Source organism: Typha latifolia, chromosome 7 (assembly GCF_019914945.1).
Source record: "Typha latifolia isolate L0001 chromosome 7, TyphaL0001v2, whole genome shotgun sequence".
NCBI classification, from domain to species: Eukaryota; Viridiplantae; Streptophyta; class Magnoliopsida; order Poales; family Typhaceae; genus Typha; species Typha latifolia.
This window is the reverse complement of record NC_133092.1, coordinates 4248539-4267419: the sequence shown is the minus strand read 5'-3', so window position 1 is coordinate 4267419 and position 18881 is coordinate 4248539. Positions and strand designations below refer to the sequence as shown.

The 18881-nt window shown below is 39.3% G+C and overlaps 2 protein-coding genes across 3 annotated transcripts; both read right to left on the bottom strand.

Moving 5' to 3' along the window:
- Positions 1-43: 43 nt before the first annotated feature.
- LOC140791846 (transcriptional corepressor SEUSS) lies at positions 44-9387 on the bottom strand. 2 transcript variants are annotated; one of them, XM_073142530.1, is made up of 11 exons: positions 9134-9387; positions 8656-8965; positions 7397-8572; positions 7182-7301; positions 7018-7066; positions 6609-6823; positions 6450-6518; positions 6255-6352; positions 5335-5428; positions 2129-2198; positions 44-1493 (listed from the first exon to the last, which is right to left on the bottom strand). In XM_073142530.1, exons 3-11 carry the CDS (start codon positions 8417-8419, stop codon positions 562-564), a joined length of 2670 nt encoding a protein of 889 aa, XP_072998631.1. In that variant the 5' UTR covers positions 8420-8572; positions 8656-8965; positions 9134-9387; the 3' UTR covers positions 44-561. The 2 variants fall into 2 exon arrangements, with proteins under 2 accessions (XP_072998631.1, XP_072998630.1); XM_073142529.1 differs by having other exon boundaries at positions 7397-8965; positions 9134-9376.
- Positions 9388-15211: 5824 nt separating this feature from the next.
- LOC140792304 (BTB/POZ domain-containing protein At2g13690) lies at positions 15212-18572 on the bottom strand. Its single transcript, XM_073143211.1, has 2 exons — positions 17668-18572; positions 15212-16325 (listed from the first exon to the last, which is right to left on the bottom strand). The coding sequence occupies exons 1-2, from the start codon at positions 18379-18381 to the stop codon at positions 15402-15404; spliced, it is 1638 nt and encodes a 545-aa protein (XP_072999312.1). The 5' UTR covers positions 18382-18572; the 3' UTR covers positions 15212-15401.
- Between the last annotated feature and the right edge of the window lie 309 nt (positions 18573-18881).

Sequence of the window (18881 nt, the reverse complement as noted above, 5' to 3'; positions counted from 1 at the left end):
TGTCCTAATCATGTATTATCAACAGACAAACGGCAAATTCTAATTGATGTCTAACTAGTGAATTTATGTGCTCAAGTACTGTTACAAGCAATAACATTAGAAAAGAGGGGAGAGGAGTAGACTCACCACACTTTACATTTGCAATCGCAATCCCGATGTCTTGTATCTTGGAACGTGCGGTGTCTAGAAAATTTGGCCGGAGGAGACATCTCTTCAAGCTCCTCCGAGTAAAGCTAACTAAGAAGAAGGACCACCATTGGTTGTATAAAGAGCACCAACAACTGCCACAACTACTTATCTATCCCCCTCCCCCCCCAACTCTTCTTCTATAAAAATGGAACAGTAAATTAAGATGGCTTGCATAGAAACTTGGAAATCCCTGAGCTATTGGGATAACAGAATGGATGAACTGAAGCTAAACTTCGTCATTGATTCTGAGAATTTAGCAGAGAGCAAAGAGATTCCTGTAAAGTTTAGAGAACTTTGAGCAAGAAACAGATGGCGACTTTCTTTCTTTTATCAAGTTAAATTTGTTGCAGAGAGTTGTTCTTTTTTTAATTGCTAGGGTGAGGTTTTCCAGTCAAACTGAAGACTATTGAAGCTGTTAACTGTTCCAAGCCCGCCTAACAGCTTGTTTCCCATATCCTGTTGTTGCTGATGATTCATGGCAGTTGGATCCTGTGTGATGTTATTCATTCCAACCCTCCCATTCATGGCCATAACATTATTTGACATTGCTGCAATCATCCCACTGACTGCGCCAGATGTGCCCATTCCACCAATACTTCCATACCCCATCCCACCTATGCTGGCATTGTTTTCTATCCCATTTCCAACCAAGCAGTTCCCTCCATTCATAGCTGGTGTCACTCCATTAATGCCCTTCATGTCATTTCGCATGGCTCCGACACCATTTAGCTGAGAGGTCATCATCATCTCTTGTAAAATTTGCTGAACAGAACTTGGCGATTCAGTTGGGTCAGCTTGATGAGATTGTGTTGCCGATTGTTGCAATGCAGACATATTTGCAGGTGAATTGGCAGAGCTCAAGTGGGCAGCATTATGAGATGTTGGAATCATATTGTTGTTCGATGTGGATGGGGTGGGAGACGGGAAAGGTGAAGATACATTGGGTTGGGATGGGGGTATTGAATTGGAAGAGCTGGCTGAAGGTATTTGCACTGTGTTCCCACCACCATAAGGGCTGTTTGCATTACTCATCTGATTCTCTTGCCTGGCATTCATTGAGTTTTGGTGGAGAAGACCAGCAATGGTAGTTGTGCTGCATGTGGATGGCAAATTGTTAAGGGAATTACTTGCGGTCACTGCGCCATTGTTTGCAGAAGAAATCTGAACAGCAGTTGCTTGAGCAGAGTTCTGATCATTATATGTTGTACTTTGGCTGATTGTTTGTTGATCCTCAGGCAGTCTGACTTGTTGAGGATACAGTGCAGAAGAAGCAGAAGTTCTCCGCGGAAAGTTGATCAGGCTATCTGAACGAAGATTAAGTGCAAGTTTGTGTGATAATTTTGCAGTAGACAATCAAATAATAGCAATACAACTCAAGTTTACATTAAAAAAAAAAACTTCAAAGAAACTCCATCAAATCTAACAATTGTAGATTCCGGCAAAATGAAAAAAGTGTCACATCATTGCTTAAATCTACATGGGCACACACTCATCTCCAGACAACCAAAAACCTTTTTAATGGCATGCAGGCCCCACAAAATCCATAGACCGCATGCTAGAGAGTATTTGTTCTGTAAAGGCAAAAGATGTTTCTATATAGTAAGTACTAAGATAGTAAGATATGTCAGTTTATATATCAAGTGCTCCTAGAGATATTTAATTATCTGTGCCCTAAGCCCAGTTGCATGAACCAGACCTAATTCACCACTTACACGTTTATGAAAGCAAATCCAAGTAAAAGCACCTGTGGTTTTCTGCATTAACCACATTTATTTGAAATTGTTCAGAACAGGTTTGAGTGATAATAAAAGTAATGAAGCACATGAATTTGTAATAAATGTAGGCTGAGGAATTGAGGATGGCACAACTAACTGAATAAACAATATAGAGCTTCCCATATACAAAAGGAAACTAGAGGAGGGGGAAAGGAAAGGCTTACCCATAGGTCCTTTCCCTGTTTCTCTGCTGTAATCAATCAGATCCTTCATACTGTTTACCACCTCCGATATCTGCATTATTGAATCAATTAACCAAAGGTGGAGTGATAGTTCTTGATAAGTCAGTTGCACAAAATATATTGTTTTGTGAAAAGTCAACATCTAGAGAACTCAAGATGTAATGTAAAGATGATACTTAAACAAAATACAGGAAGCCTGCCAGTAAGAAGGTTGTAGTTGAACTGTGTTATGGCTTTATGGGCATACAACCAAGTATCTATCGGTCAATAGTAACAGAAAATCTATTGTATTCAGCCAAGGCACTAGATTGACGGATATCCAAAAAGAGTAACTCTATACTTACTTACAGACTAGTTACAAACAGTTTATGAACTTTGGTTGCATGGCAGTATCTCAGGTGTTCCTGGTTTACCTTTCCATGCCAAAACAGTTCGTTTGTAAAATGTCCATTACTTATCAGCAAGTTGTTTTCCATCACAAAAAAAAAGATTATTTACTTTGGACTACTATATGACAAGATTGTCTACCTGAGTACTCACCACACGATGTTACCACATCTTTAATAGAAATTATAAGCAGAAACCTGTACTATCCAGCCAAGATACAAGATATTAAGAGAAACATATTGGCATAAATTGTACCTAGACTTCCGCAACTAAGCAACATTTAAACTTATAGCTAGCAACAAACAAAAGGCAGACCTCTGGCCAGCAGATCCTTCTAAATTTATGCCTTTGCCGTCTTCCTAGATTTTGCTTCTACCCATCCCAATATTTGCAGGTTCCCAAATATGAAGGTGGAGCCAGCAAAAAGGAAAAAGGTAAAGAAAATGTGGGGCATGTTTCCCCGGTATGTTAAGGGGAATCCAGATTCTACTAGATCTCGAGACTCATAATCGGGCAGTTGTCACTGTGAATCAAAGCACATCAGCATGCTGATATTTGTCAAAAGGCAATTAGAGATTTTATAGAAGGCCTACACACCATCTGCTTCATCCCACAAGGGCATCCTTGCTGCTGTGAATGTCCAAAGACCTTATTGTCAGCTTTGCAAGACCCATCCTCACAACCTTTCATTGCTTGGGTGGCGCGAATGTCCCCCTTCTCTCCAACATCACCGGAGACCTCACCATCCTTCCATGCCTCATGGAGGTTCTGCTTTTCCTCTTCAACAATACATTTTCACAATCCAGTGGTTTGCCAAATGATTGAAATTGACATTGATTTGCTTGCAAAATGTCAGCTCACATCCTACTTCATCAGGTAAAATTTCCATAAATAGGTGACAACAATCATATCCCTAGTCTCAGTTAGACAGATAAGGATCACCACACACCCCAAGGAGTAAAAATAGAGCCTTTATGAATCTCTTTATCTGCCTCCAAGCATTCTTTCCATTCTAGCATGACAAGATAGATAGGAAAAACAAAAGATAACACATCAAGCCATTGGAGAAAGAAGATCAAACCCAACTAGATTGTGGGGGACAAAGGAAGCGTGGTATCCACTACAAATAAGAGGAGAGGAGGGGGGAAGAGAAGAGGGAGAAGGGGAAAAGGAATAAATGTGGAATCCTCCACAAATAATCTTATTTCTCAAAATTTCATATTTTTTTCTTTCTTTCCAGAATTCTCATCACCTCCATATATAAAGATGAGAAGATTACATGAATCACAAATTGATCTTATTCGGATCTTTCCTAGTCCAATATATAACTAAACTACAACCTTTTAACTTAGAAATCAATCAAATCCTAACAAAACTTACCTCAAAACAAACTAACAAGCAAATCTCCTAGATTTTTAGGAGTTAAATCAAATTTGACACTCTAAAATCAAATCTACTTTTTAAATAAAATACATCCGAAAATTTAAAAAAAAATCAAAATCTAATTCCCGTCTTTTATTTAGAAAAGAGCAGGTGCACACGAGCATGTAACATGATAATTTGTCACAATTAAAATTGTGAATAATTTATGACCTCAAGCTTGCAAGAAAGTAGGTAAGGATACTTGATACTTAATTACTAAATCATAGAGAACCCTGCAGAAGTTCCACACCTTCTGTCTGAACTCATAGCAGACACTTCTATGACACCAATATCCACAATCCATGTAAACAAGATTATTGAATGAAAGACTTGTCACAACATAGAAGCTCCAGGATATAGACCAAATTATTGAGGTAGGAATATCTAAAGATTGCCCACATAAAGCTTCACTACACTAGCCTCTTATATGTATTATTCCAAACAATAACAATCTTGAAGAAACTAGTCTAATTTAATAAATACTACTAAACCATTCAGGAAAATGAAGTTACCGTCTTCACAATGAACAAGCATACTCCTACAATATTACCTAAGCTAAACAGAAAATCAGTTATAAACTTATAATGGTGGCACGGGCAACATGATTTTCATTTACTCATTGCATTCTCATCCCAAACTTCAGATTTAATTTCGTTTCATTTTGAAGTGATTGGAAATTTTTTATTGAAAGTGAGATTCAGGTGTATGGTGTCCATGCGCAAGTGTAAATTAAATTAGAATCTCACTGCATCTAAAAGAAGTCATTTCTATGGATGTTATTCGCATGAATACCAAAGAAAACATGGTTACCACAAAACATCAATTTTTTTTATCTCAATAGTTATTTCAAACCAAATGTGTTAGCTTGTGTTTCATTCTCCAATGAGCTTGACATTTGCACAAGAAAATGAGGATGTGTTTTGGGCCTTTTGGTCTTTTAGGGCAACATAAACAGGATATGAACTACCTGATAGATATTGTAAGCCTCAGATAAAGCATTTATCGTGTCAAATTGAACAATATTCTCTGCCCTACATCTTTTATTCGAAATCATAGAACTTTAGATAGACCTCAAAAGGTCCAAATCACAAGTCATTTGTATTCCTTCACTTGGCACATCTTTTTTCAAGGAAAGGACATGTTGTGTAAATGTGTTATAGAACATTTTCCAAACAAAATTTGTTAACAGAACTCGAAATATATGCCTTGATTATAAAAATGACAACACGCTGAGGAAAAACTAAGGCACTAACCTAAACAAGAAAAAAAAACGTACAAGAAGGTTACAATTGTAAAATAACAAATTTTATAAAGAATCTAGTTCACAGGAAAAAGCCATCAACATGCGACAAGTAGAGAATAGTAAGAGATCAAACTACCTGAAGGCAACGAACATATCTCTTCGTATATCCTAAGTCATTTACAAGTGGAACCTCCAGAGCCTTGGCCAACTGACGAGCAGATGCCACAAATCTGTAGAACCAACCAAGAAAAATACCATTACATTCTTTTGTTTCAGGAAAAGATACAGTAGCAAGCTTACTCAATTATCATGATAAGAAGATAAGATATTATAAGAAAAAATGCCATCGAATATGCAAGAGATACACTCGCAGAAGAAAACATTTATATCCAAGACTTCCCCTTTAAAGGATAATCGAATATTTCCATTAAAGCATGGCAAAATGGCACATAAAAAGAAATTGTAATACACATCAATTTGAAAGAAGATAACTAGATTTTCTCAAAACTTTTTCCTTGGTAATCTGGTTGTGCCCCCAATGTAAGTTCCTAACTGAAGTAGAACAAACTGTGGAAATCACCTGCCCATGGCACCCACAAACTCCAGAAAAGATAGATCAGGCACAAAAAATAAAAAAATAAAAAAAGACTAAACAGATATGGTAGCACTTCTAGCTGAGCAATCAGGAAATGCATTTCTAAGAAGGCATCATAAACTTTTTGAGAATCGTAAGTCATTTATGTTTAACTGTGTGATATAAGTATCCAGAGCAGCATGTGATGTAATAATAAATAGAAGGCTGGTAGATCCATCATGAAGCTCAGCTAAGTTCCCACTTGGCCACTTTGACTTCTAACTAGTCAAAACTAGAAAAGCTTTACATCGAATGACTTACGAGTCTAATACAATGTTTTTATTGTTAAAAATGCACCTGCTCTTCATAAGAATAGCTTTTCGACTCTTCTTTATTGCATCAAAAACAAAGACGGCTCAAAGCCTAAAAGGATGTGTGCAAGTTGGCTCATAATTAGAGTACTCATTATGAAGCAAACTTACGAATCACAATTATTTTGTAAACCCTGAACAAATACACTGGTAGATGCATTTTGAGAAGCATTCTGATATTTCTGCACCGCAGCCCCAAGCTGACTTAACTGCATTGGTGAAACATGAAATAGCAAACCAGAAGTTACAGAGAGATTCTTGTGGGCCAAACCAGAGTAGGGAAGGAAGTATAACCAATTCCCTGACCTGAGGTATTAACAATCTTCGAGGGATAAGTTCCTCATGATGTCTAGCACAGAACTCCCAAGAGCAAATCTAGGAGCAGAAAACATGTTAGAAGTTACTTAGAATGGAAGAAGATTGCCATCCACTGTACAGAAGAAATTTCTGCAGTAACATTTGTACCTTTAAATCAGGGGAGAAAACAATCCGTAGCTGACCTTCACGTACCACGCGTAATTGCTCAAAGACACTCTCTTGAATTGCTTTAGCATAATCCAGGACTATCTGACCCGATGCATTCTGGTACTCCCGGGGCATATCAACATACAGAAGTTCCTCCAAAGTACCACTAGCATACTTAATTTGGAATAGTCTTGGCAAAACCTCAACAGTTGTTTCTGTTTTTACAAACAACAGCAACAAACTAACATAAAAGAAGGACCATATAAAAGAGAATACTCATCAGTAAGATGAAGACTAAATGACCAAAAGTAAACCAATTCATGATTAACAAGAATACAAAATAATAATTCAGCTGTATGCATCTCAAGAACCAGGGCACTGAAAGTATTCTCGAAAAATAACCGCATACCAAAACCCCGGCCAGGCTTCCGGTTGCAAATTTCACAGTGCCACACATCCTGAAACATAGTACTCTCATTGATTAGATCATCCTGAAATGATCTACATTGATGAGCTAAAACTTTTTGACTGCTTGGACACAAGACAGACTTCGAATACACGAGCCAGACATACCTGTGGGAAAACACCAGTAGTCTGGCGTCCACTTCCGTAGAATGAAACACACCACCTCTTCTTGGCATTTGGAGCAAAGTACTCTGCAACAAATTTCCTCCAGAACTCTATATTATTGTCCTACATGAGGTAAAGAGTTGTAAGAAAAAAAAGAGGAGAAAATAATGATCTGATTCAGAAGAGTCCACTATTTCATCAAGAACGTAAGAACTTACTTCTGGTCTGTGCTGCTGATGATACATATAATGGGTCAAACGTCGAGCGCACATTCCGGGCTCATATAAGGTGGATTTTACTTGAGGTCTAACAGGAAGACTTGGCTGAAGCTGTTGTTGCAACTGGTTACGTTGCTGAGGCAGGGTCTTCAGAATCTGCTGTTGCTGATGCTGTTGTTGCTGCTGCCGCTGTTGCAGCTGCAACATCCTCTGCTGCTGCAAGAGGCTGAGCTGTGCAGCAGCAGCTTGTGATGATTGCCTTGACATTTGCAGTAAGTGCTGCTGATGCTGTTGTTGCTGCTGATGATGCTGTTGTTGCTGTTGCTGCAGAAACAATGATGAATCTGAATGTTCCAATTTAACTGGACCCAGGGTCCTCATTGACTGCATATGTTGCTGCTCCATTTTGACAGCACCCATCCCCCGCAAGGACTGCAACTGCTGCCCATTCTGATCGGAAGGTCCCATTTGTGGCTCCAACTTAACAGGACCCATGGTGCCTACATTGCCCAAACCGCCCCGAAGCTGTGTTTGTTGTCGGTTCTGCTGCATCGTCAACTGCTGCTGGAAGTTCTGCATACCTTCAATTTGTTGAGACTGTTGCTGATCAGCAGCAATCTGGTTATTAGAAGAGTTCTGGAATTGCTGGCCCTGATCCATGCCAGACGAAGAAGTGAACAAGAGTGACTCGGGATCAACCTGACCCAGCATATCAACAGAACCTACAGAAACACCTCGCTGCTGAAGACTAGCTGAAGAAGGATTAGAGATTCCACTGCAGGACACAGGCCCTCCATTCCCCAAGGAGTGGTTATGAAGTGAAGATACGTTTGAGATGTTACCCAGTAAACTCATGTTGTTATTGTTAAATTGAGTGCGAGGTGAGACGATGGAAGAGAATGGTTGCTGAGAAGGGATAGAACCAGGCTGTCCACCACCTAACATGCCGGAGTTCGCTCTCAGGTGAGATGGAGGAACAGGTTGAGCTCCGCCGACTGGAGTCGAAGGGCCGGATGGTACCATATTTCTCAAAGTCACGGAGATTATGTTTGTGTACTAAGAAAGAGAAAATTTTGTTACATGGATTCTAAGATTTAGCAAGACCAAACGCAAACAAGCATGGAAGTCTCTATTGGGGCCACTGGGAGCGGGAGCAAAGATATTTTGCATTTAAACCTATAAACAAAAGACGAATAAGTATGAGATACAGAATCCAAGCCAAAGGTTCTAGTCTGCAACATCCTATGGATTCCACTCGCCTTGTAGAAGAAACCCTCTTTCCAGTTCTAAAAAAGGACGTGTATCCGGATCTCCAATAAGTCTCAAAACTCAATCTTTTCCTGCACCTTTCTTTTTCTCTTTCCACAACCAACGATAAAGAAGGAATCAGATGGCCCAAACCAAACAAAATGTTAAAAGAATAGAAGGAAAAGGGGGATTCAAGTTGCGATCTTTTCCCCAGAAATGGAAACCAAACGATCACAGCACCATAAGGAGAGTTCAAAATGTGATCTTTTTCCCTCTCGAACCCCCAAAATATAGCGCCCTTTCCTCTTGGCAAGCCGAAACCTGAAGAAAAACAGAGAAATCCGAACCGAATCAAGCGATCCAGGGCTCCATCAGTTGCGATTCATCAACGCTAAAAAAACATAAAAGCCGGGAAACGACCAAAGAAGGAAAAAAAAAATCCAAAATCCAAAAAATCGACGTCTAATTCGAAGGATCGAACTCACTTACTTGGTTCTAAAATCCTCTCACAAGAGAGCTCCTTCCGAAGAAAATTCGTTGACTTCTACTTGGATTCTAGGGTTAAGGATTCTTCCCAAGCTAAGCAAAGATCTGAATTCCTCTCGCCGACGGTGTAATCTTCTTCCTTCGATTTTTTTTTTTTTTTTCCTTTATTTTTTTAGTTGATTATTCCTGACTCGTCTCGCTTCCTTTTCTCCCGTAGGATTGAAAGAGAGAGAGAGAGACGAGTCCTTGCGGACATCAAAGTTTTCTTAGATTTGATTAAGCTCTTGATATTTTAACTCCCTTCCTTTTAGGACGTTTTTGTACTTCATTGCTAATGCTAACCTTCTATTCCAGGTTACAACTTCGTCGTGAGGCCACTTTTGCACATTCCACCCTGACGTTTGCATTCCATTCAACCCCGAATGTACTTGGGGGGCCTGAGGATTTTTGCAGAATGACACATCCCTTATGAAGTAATTATAAATTACTCTCTTCCAATGGACACCATCTATGCTGTTTAAATGTTTAATATTAATTGTCACTAGATTTCTTAGTTAGTAGTAAATATATATGTTAGTAAAAGAACTGGCAATAGAGATAATTATCATAGCAAAAATATGATAAGCTAGAGAAAAACAAACGGTCAATAAATTATGCTCATTAAAATTTTAGTACTGAAGGAACCGCATCTAAGATTACTACTCCTTATAATCTAATAAAACAGTCTTATTAAATTTACTCGCTGTTAACGTAGAGAAGTTCCTTAATAAAATAAAATAAAAACAAAGCTACGTTAAAATGAGGTCAACGAGATACTATTGAGTTCATAATTAATATTAGAAGAATAGTCTACTTACATGTTCCTTTTACCATTCTCACGTATCCAGCCACTGGGTTACTGGTTCGTGCCGGTAACAATAAGACCATGATATCTACGGAGTGAAGATATCACTCCTCGCCTTCCCTTTCTCAAACGATTCAAATCTTCTCATCTGATCCTTCCATGCCACAGCATCATCATCATCATTGATGATCCCAAACGGGTCCATGAACCATCCATCATACCATAAAGTGGACCCCACCCACCACGGGAAGCGGGGTCCATGGAATTATTCCAACTTGACGAATTACCCCTGCGGTTTGCGGTAACCACGGAATCCCCCCTGGGGAACCTATCGTGAGGATTCTCGCGGTGGGCCTATGATTTCTCTCACCCCCTTACGCATACGTGACTCGAACTATCATTTAGCTTTTTCTTCGCTAGGTCGTTTAAGCCCACACAGGACGGTGTTTGTACCGTAGATTTTAGAGAGCTCCATGAGCTCGTGGAGCCACGTGTCGACCGGCTACTGCGTTGAGTTATGGTCCAAGGTTTGTTTTGTGAGTCCACCTACGTGGACCCTTTGCTATGAGCTCCTTAGAATGTACTCCAAAAGATGCATAGCATTGGAAGGTATTTTGGTCTCCTTCAATTCTAAAATAGGTATTCTTATTCATTCTATAAATTACTATCATTATGCTCACTTTTATTTTAAAATAAAAGTATAATAATTATTTTTGTTGTGATATAAAATAAATAAATAAAGTGTTTTACTTTTTATACGATAAATAATTTTTTATTTAATCAGTGTAATATAAGATATAATTTTAATTAATAGTATTTATATTTTAAAATATTTCTTATTATAATATTTAATTATTATTCTGGATTAAGATATTGTACTCTAGAATTACAAAAATTTATTCTTGAAGTGAACTTGAGATTTTGTAGTATTTTAGGCTTTTTGAGAAAATATAAAGAGGTCAAAAGAGTATCTTATAATTAGTATAATCATTATGGTTTATAATGCAAGGTGACGCTCAATGAGATTGTCTAATTAGTGTAATCACCATAGTATTCCACATTATAGAGAAAATTAATTTTCTCAAAACATCTATTTGGGTACACTAGACAAAAAAATATATATTAAAAAACAAAGCTCCTTTTTATCTCCTTTGAGTTCTTCTCTAGTTGAGATGGATTCGGGTCAACTAAAAAACAACATAATACACGGCACATTTATTAAATAAATTAAAATATTACATAGGAACATAATTATTTATTAAACAGCTTAAATAATTAAATTTAAATAATTATTCAGGATGAATTTAAATGAGTTAAGATAATAAATATGAATATGAACCGTGGAACAATCAGATTAAGTGAGTTAATCCATTTATGACCTAAGCTGGATTATAGTAAACCTAAAACCATTTAAAAGTTAAATTGTCACATATATTGGATGCGGATCCAAGAAAGATAATCCGAATCCGATCCAATAAATTTGGCAGCCAATTGAATGGGGAACTCGGGATCCGGATCAAATAACAAGAGGCCCATTAGCACTCATACCGGATTCGGGGTGGATTAGTAGAATAGCGTCAGTGCGAGGGGTAATTTCGACATTTTAGCGATTGCCTTCCCATAGAGGGAGGCTAGAAGAAAAGCCCTAGCCATAGGTGGCCCTTTCATGGTCCCCACGTGGCCCCACCCCCCAACCCCCTCCTATCCATGCCCATGAGTCTCCCATGCCATGCATGCACCCATGTATGGCATGACCCATGTGTTGTTATTTTATAAGATGGAGAAGAGGAAAGGGGAAGCATCCGTCGGTCCCCACTGCTGAGAGGGAACAACGTCAACCATCGTCACCGCATGCCGTAACGGCCGTCAATGCGTCAACTAACGGTCGCCGTGTTGTCCTCCGTTGCCGTGGCTGTGTTTAATTGGCTTACACCTGTATTAATAAAAAGAAAATTCATTAGTGTCCCACGTGGAGGTCTATGTTTGACCTTCTCTAGACGGCGTCACATCAAACGGCTGAAACAATAATCGCTATAATAATTAGGGTCCCTCAAAAGTTGTCATATGAAAGTTTCCTCGCCGTTAATATTAACAGTACCGCTAAATTATTAATATTGCTGTTTTATTATCTCTGTCTTCACGTATACTATTCCAGTTATCTCTATCACTTGGGAAAAGTTAGTTGAGGGAATCCTTCCATTATTCCCTGCCGTAAGATTTTATTTTAAGATTTTTATAAATTATACCTTATATTTTATCTATTTTATAATTTACACATTATTTTTTAGTTTTTATAACCCAACTCATTTTTTTCTCATCTCATTTAACACTCTCATGTTATTTTAGTACCAAATTACTAAAATACTCCTAATAGTCTCTCTTATTCTTTATATTCTTTTACCATTTTTTCAACATATCTCCGATCTCAGGGGCAAGTTAGGTATTTATAAATTATTTTGTATATTATAATAGAAGAAAAAAAATTTAGTATTGCTCAGAATTTTAAATGAGAATTATAAGAAAAAATGAGGGGTCGAATTATAAATCACAAAATAAATAAAATGTAAGGTGTAGTTTATAAGAATTCTTTTTATTTTAAAGAAAGTCCATAGATGATGAATTCATTAAACTTTCAATAAAATGTTACTACTTGATACATTAAAATGAAGGGGATATAGGGTATTCATTCCATAAAGGCATCACACTCAGCTAAATATAGAATGAGCTACAATAAAGTAAAGTATCAAACAAATAATAATATATAATCGCTTACATAAATATAAAAGCAGAGGAGGTATGGTGATGGCACTAGAAGGAAGCCTCATTTTAGCCATCTTTGACATAACCACAGATAAATGCAATAAAAGATGGTGTGAAAGAACACAAGAGTAAGAGGGTCGTTGTCCAATGGCCCCATCAAGATCATAGTAGGTCCAACAACACCAACTTACATCACGTTGTAACACATCAATAGAACTAAGAAAAGAAACCCAAAACAAAAATCCATGGTTGCAAGGAGTGCACTACAGCATTAGCAAAAACGTGATCCACAATGGCCTCCCAGTCATCTTCATCATCTATTATACCTTGTATGGAGTGATGGAAATCGAAGTCTCTTCTTGAGTTGAAGTCATCACCTTCAACGACTCGTCAAGATCTACTAAATTCATGGGATGTTGGGAATAAATTACTAGATTGCTAAAATGCAAGAAAGTAAGCAAAAATAGAGCACCCACAGAATTTAGGTGGTTCACCTAAATTAAGCTACGTCCACGAGCTGCTGTAAATCTTTCACAAAGGAAAAATTATAAGTGTTTACAAACACTCTTGTCTCACAAACTCACAGAACCCAATTTTCACCCTTGAAAATTTCTCTCAGTTTTCTCTCAGTTTTCTCTCCTTCTAGCTTATTATTGCTAAAAGATTTTAATTGAGAGATTATATAGAGACTAAGATAAGGAGTCTATTTATAGGGCCACAACAAGACTTCCTAAATTTTAGCAATTTCAGTTGCAAACTTTGATATGCTCTCCTCAAATCTTGGTTGTTTATTTGACCAAGCGTGTTTTTCTTCACATGGGATGCATGGAGGTCGACGAGGTTAGTGAGTGTGGCGGTGAGGTGGTAAGAAGCGGTCTAGGATTTTAAGCTTGTCGATAATAGATTCAATAGGATTTTAAGCTTGTCGATAATAGATTCAATGAGAGAGATGGGTCAATCCCTAGAACCAGCTTCCTACTGGGGATAAAGTTGACAACCTCAAAGGAGCAACGACGAGGAGTGAGAAAAAAAAGGAGGAGGAGAAGAGAGAGAGAGAGAGAGAGAGAGAGAGAGGAGAAGAAGCCTGCCAAAACCCTCCCCTCTTTGGCTAGGATAGGGAGAAGAGGAGATAACAGACAAGGAAGAAAATTCTCTTCTAGAGGAAAGAAAGAGGCACCCAAAAATCTAGCAGAATTAGAGCTGGCATAACAAATTGAAAGAGGGAGTGAATATGAATGCTTCCCTTTATTCGTGAAAGAATAGTATTTGATTTAGGAGGCTGTTCGTGAGTAAAAAAAAATTAAAAGGGAGCACGCTGCAAAGATCTCAACCTTTGTTTTTGTATAATTTTTTCCATCTACAACTGGTTTTTCCTTTACATACAAGCCCTGATACTAAAAAGTAAAAATCAGCATGGTTATAATGTTTAATTACTCCTCTTTTTTTAATGATTTAGTTCAATTTATAGGCTAGCCATATAAACCCAAATTTTGAGTTGAAATCAATGAAAGTTGACCTGGTTCATATGCTCAGCTTGTTGACACCCAAATACCCAATTCAAACAAGTAGAAATATTCATCGTTGTCAGCCTTCCTCGTCGTCTCCCTCGTACTTAAGTCTTCATTCTTATCTCTTTCCCTCCCTCTTTTCTCTTATTTTCTCGACGTTGCCTCAGGCTTCTCTCCCCTCCTCCCTATGCAACGCTCCTCGACTGCTCATCGATAAGTTGGCCTAACCATTCTCAGTGAGGTGCGAGGAGCACTCCCCTCGGATCTCCCCTCTTATTTTTGCTGCTACTCCGACGAGGTGACTCGGAGCCAGGGTGGAGTCAATGCTCCTTCCCTCAGTGTTTCCCTTAATTGATAGCACTAAAGGACTAGCAGTAAAATCTTTTTGGCTACTTCGTTTTGTAGCCTCCCTCTCCTCTGCCGGTAAGACGTCGTCGGAGGTGATTTTGGTGGCCGTCATCTTATTTTGTTTGTGCTCTCTTTATTTTCCACAAGGGCCAAAGACGCTACATTGTGATGAAGCTATTGTTAGCAATTTATTTAGATGTCGTACGTCCTCTACGCTTGATGCTTGTTTTCTTATTGTGTCTGGTAATATGGTTGTTTCAATCTATCTTCCCTTTTTATCTGTGTATAAGTTTATAGATCTTATTAGAATTAACAAATTTATATGCCAACAAAGAATTAGAAGTATTTAATAATGACAAATCTTCATTGGTCCTTACTATTCATCCCATAGATTGCAACGAACCAGAGATAATGGAAGCGAATCATTCCAAGTTCCATCTACAATGGGGGGCTTGTTGTCTACTGCAAAGATGTACAAACACAAATATAGTACAAAATTGGGCAATATAAAGATTCGATCTCTATAGAGAGGGTGTAAAGGTATTATTGCCAGACTAATGGGCACCAGAAGTAGTAAAGATAGAACGATTCAATTCACAGATGGCAGTTTGAATAATTAAATGAAAAAAAATAGCTGCCAAACTTCTTTTTTTTTTTTTTTTTTTTTTTTTTTTTCATTTTGAGCAAGCCGGTACATTTATGTGCAGAAAATGATGGATCAACAACTACTAAAACATTCACTACAACACTAATTAGCAGACTTATCTACTATTACATGACAACAAATCGTGGATTAGAAGATGGAATAGACCTAGTTACGCACCTCTATGGATCTCACAAATGACCTACGCCACCATACTTGGAAAGCTCTGCTGAGATTTGGACACTCAGTGCCACTCCCTGCAAAGCAGCGGAACCATTCTTCAAACAAGCTTTGCTGCTGCTTGAGTGGAAGGGTAAGAAGAGCTTGACCCATGCTTTCCTCCAGCATCCTCACATCTAACCCTTTTGAGCATCTCTGTAACCAGCCAAAGTCCATCAGCATAGGTGCAAACCAGCCATGAAAGATGCCACTTCGCACATCGCTGCGGCACTGCAGCTTTCCCTTCCCTAGTGCGATGAATACAGTGGCTGAGATCCGACTGAGCTCGTACCTCACCATTGGTGAGGCTTGTTCATGCATCCTCATCAGATCTTCTTGGTCTGCCCACAGACCCACGAAATCTTCTGCCATTTGATTGTTTATGAGAATTTCTAAGAGCCAATTGAGGTTCTCAACTTGCTTAGAGACCCGTTCAATCAAAGGCTTACGCTCTCTCGTCATAGTTTCGTGATCTATTGGGACAGAATCTGAAGCTTCTTCGAAGAGCTCTACCAGCGAGTTCAAACAGGAATGGCAAATGCTATATAAGCTCTCCTTGTTGAGCCCAGCGGGGTCTTTCTGATAGACTGAACTTTTGCATAAGAGGCCATTGACTAAAGATTGCATTTCCTTCCTTGCATTACTACTAGTCCCATTCGTTACAGATTGTATGAGCTGCACTGATAGATCACCTGAGCTGCGCCAACCTCGTGGACACAATCTAGCTAGAACATCTTGGGATATTGTTTCCTCAAATGTGGATCGAGCAAACAAGTTCTTCAGTTTCTCTTCTTCATTCTCACTCCAGGGCACAGCCTCAATATATCTTAGACATGATGTGACCCCTCTTTCAAACATGATGCTAGAAGATACCTGGAAATAATAACTTAAATGTAAGTCGCACTTGACAGAGAAAAGCAAACAACATGGTGAATTTATACAACTAAGATATCAAGAGAACCTAACAACAGTACTCTAAACCTAGACGTGAGGACACATGAAACTTAAAGAACCTCCAAGGCATGTATACTTACACCTCCTGATCTACAAACACGAGTGCTCCCATGCCCAAACAAGAGAACTCAGTACTCACATGCCCCATGCAAATAAAAATGTTGTGCAAGATGGACTGGCAATATAGATCTCTTGTTTTTGGACATGCTACAATTGATCCCCAGTGAACATGATAAGTTGGGAATTACACAATATACTTGCTAGCTGAAGATAACAGGCAGAAAGAGTAAAGTAGATTGGTGTGTTGGCCTAGCTAACTAACATTTTCAGGTAGATGGACTTTAAACTAAAAAAAAATGCAAGACAGCTATAGAGTATAGATACATAGATGAGTCCAAAAGATCAGCCAGCCTTCATGACCAGTCATGAAGAGACTTTCTTCATGAATATGGAAATAGGAATTTTTTTATATGAGAGCGCTTGCAAGGATGAATGCGCAAGAGATTTACAAGTAAGAAAAATCAATATAAAGTATAAACAAAAATGAAAAGTTAAATTGCTAGGTTTTGTCAATAAACTTGCCATTCTCATGAAAAATAACCAACCCTAATAGCATGACTAAACCGTATGAATACAGTTCTCTGAATGACGATCGGCCATTTATTGAGCATTTATAGCGTCAGACATACACTTTTCTAGGTGATGATGATCTTCCAATTCTTTATTCACATGGTCCACACAGATATCATATCACTACATACACATAAGATCCTTTAAACTAAGTAGCAGATATAGATTTTCCACTCTTGTCCAGTCACTTACATGGCATTAGATCCCATGTCTAGCTTCTAGAACTGGAAGAGGTTCAAAGAGAACCATGATCCATCATTCTAAGAAAGCAGGTACTGCATATAAGCATGCCTAGTCAAGCTTAATCACATAAAACCACATTATCACACTATACTCGCACAAGCTTAGGCTTCATTACCCAGTTAAGTTCTAAGTTATGGTTTTGCAATTTTAGCTTGACAGTATCTTATTGGCTAACTAATCATATCACATTTCCACTATTTCATGAGAGCTTGCAAAATCTTTTAGTCATATTTCCACCACTATTTATATCTAAGTAATCCTGCATCTGTCCATTACCACTCCCAGTCTGTGTCTCAAAATTTCAACAATTGATACAGCATTCATAAATAGTTGATCTAAAGAAAAACGACTGCAAATCATTTCTAGAGATGTCAAAAACCACCCGCACCTCTAGTATGTCGATAGCCCGGGAGACTCCCACCTTCATGAGCCACCTCATCGGATCCTTCTCGTACATCAGTTCGATGGTCGCCCTGAAAACTTCCATATCCTCAACCCCACCAACCTCAATTCCCCTACAGTCCTCCATGGCATCCGAGATCTTCCGACTTGAATCCAAAACCATTGCCGCAAAAAATGAGCTGCTCCGGCTCAGCACCTTTGAGTCCAGTTCCATCACCAGACATCTCCCATCCGTTCCCTTCACGCTAAGCCTCAAATCCAAAGATTTCTCCCTCGATCCACCACAATCCCTCCTCTCCACCATCGGAGGAGCCAACGATCTCTCCTTTGGTGCCGGATCTGGTAACTCCGGCTCCGACTCGGCAGTGGCCGTCACCACCGACACCGAATCCGCTATCTCCGGCAACGGATCGAGCGGCGCGTCGGAGTCGATAGGCGATACCCTACCGGGGGAATAGATCCGGCGAGGATCGATGATCCCAAGGCCGAGCTTGCTGCTCGGGGAAGGAGAGTTGTAGAAGGAGCCGACGTAGGGGGGTTTCGGCGGCAGCTTGGCGGGGTTGATGTTGTGGTGCACGGAGCTCCGGCAATCAGGGCTTTGTGGAGCTGCGGCGAAGGAGCAGCACCAGGCGCGCGGCCGCAGGCCGGGGCTGCGCCTGCGTGGGGCGGAGGCGGATCTCCGCCCACCCAAATCCGCCATTGGAGAGATCGTTTACTGTTAGCAGCAGGAGTAGAGTTAGGGATAGGGCTAGGGTTTTAAAGTTGCCATGGAGAGAGAGAGAGACAGAGAGAGGCGTCTTATGAAGGTTTGGTAGGGAAAAGCATTGGATTCCTTCCTCTCTGCCGCCGTTATAAACGAGACGGTGGGGATGGCGAAGGAGACAGGGGATCGGATGCAGCAGGAAGAGGACGGCTTGTAATAAGGATGGGAGCAAAGGTCGACACGTGGAGTTCTTTAGTTGTGTTTAGTGAGCATTGCGTATACTTTACCGGAGAGTCGGATTCCGTACAGCTGACGGCAGTAGTGCCCGACGTTTGATAGGCTGCAAGGAAGGATTGTAGGATGATGTGGAGCTCAGCGATTGGATACTATAGGAAGATTATGGATGTGATTTTTTTCCCTGATTATTTTGTTGGTATTTACTGTAACTTTATTAGCGCATTATATGTATATCATTTGAAATTATTCCGGTTCTCTAT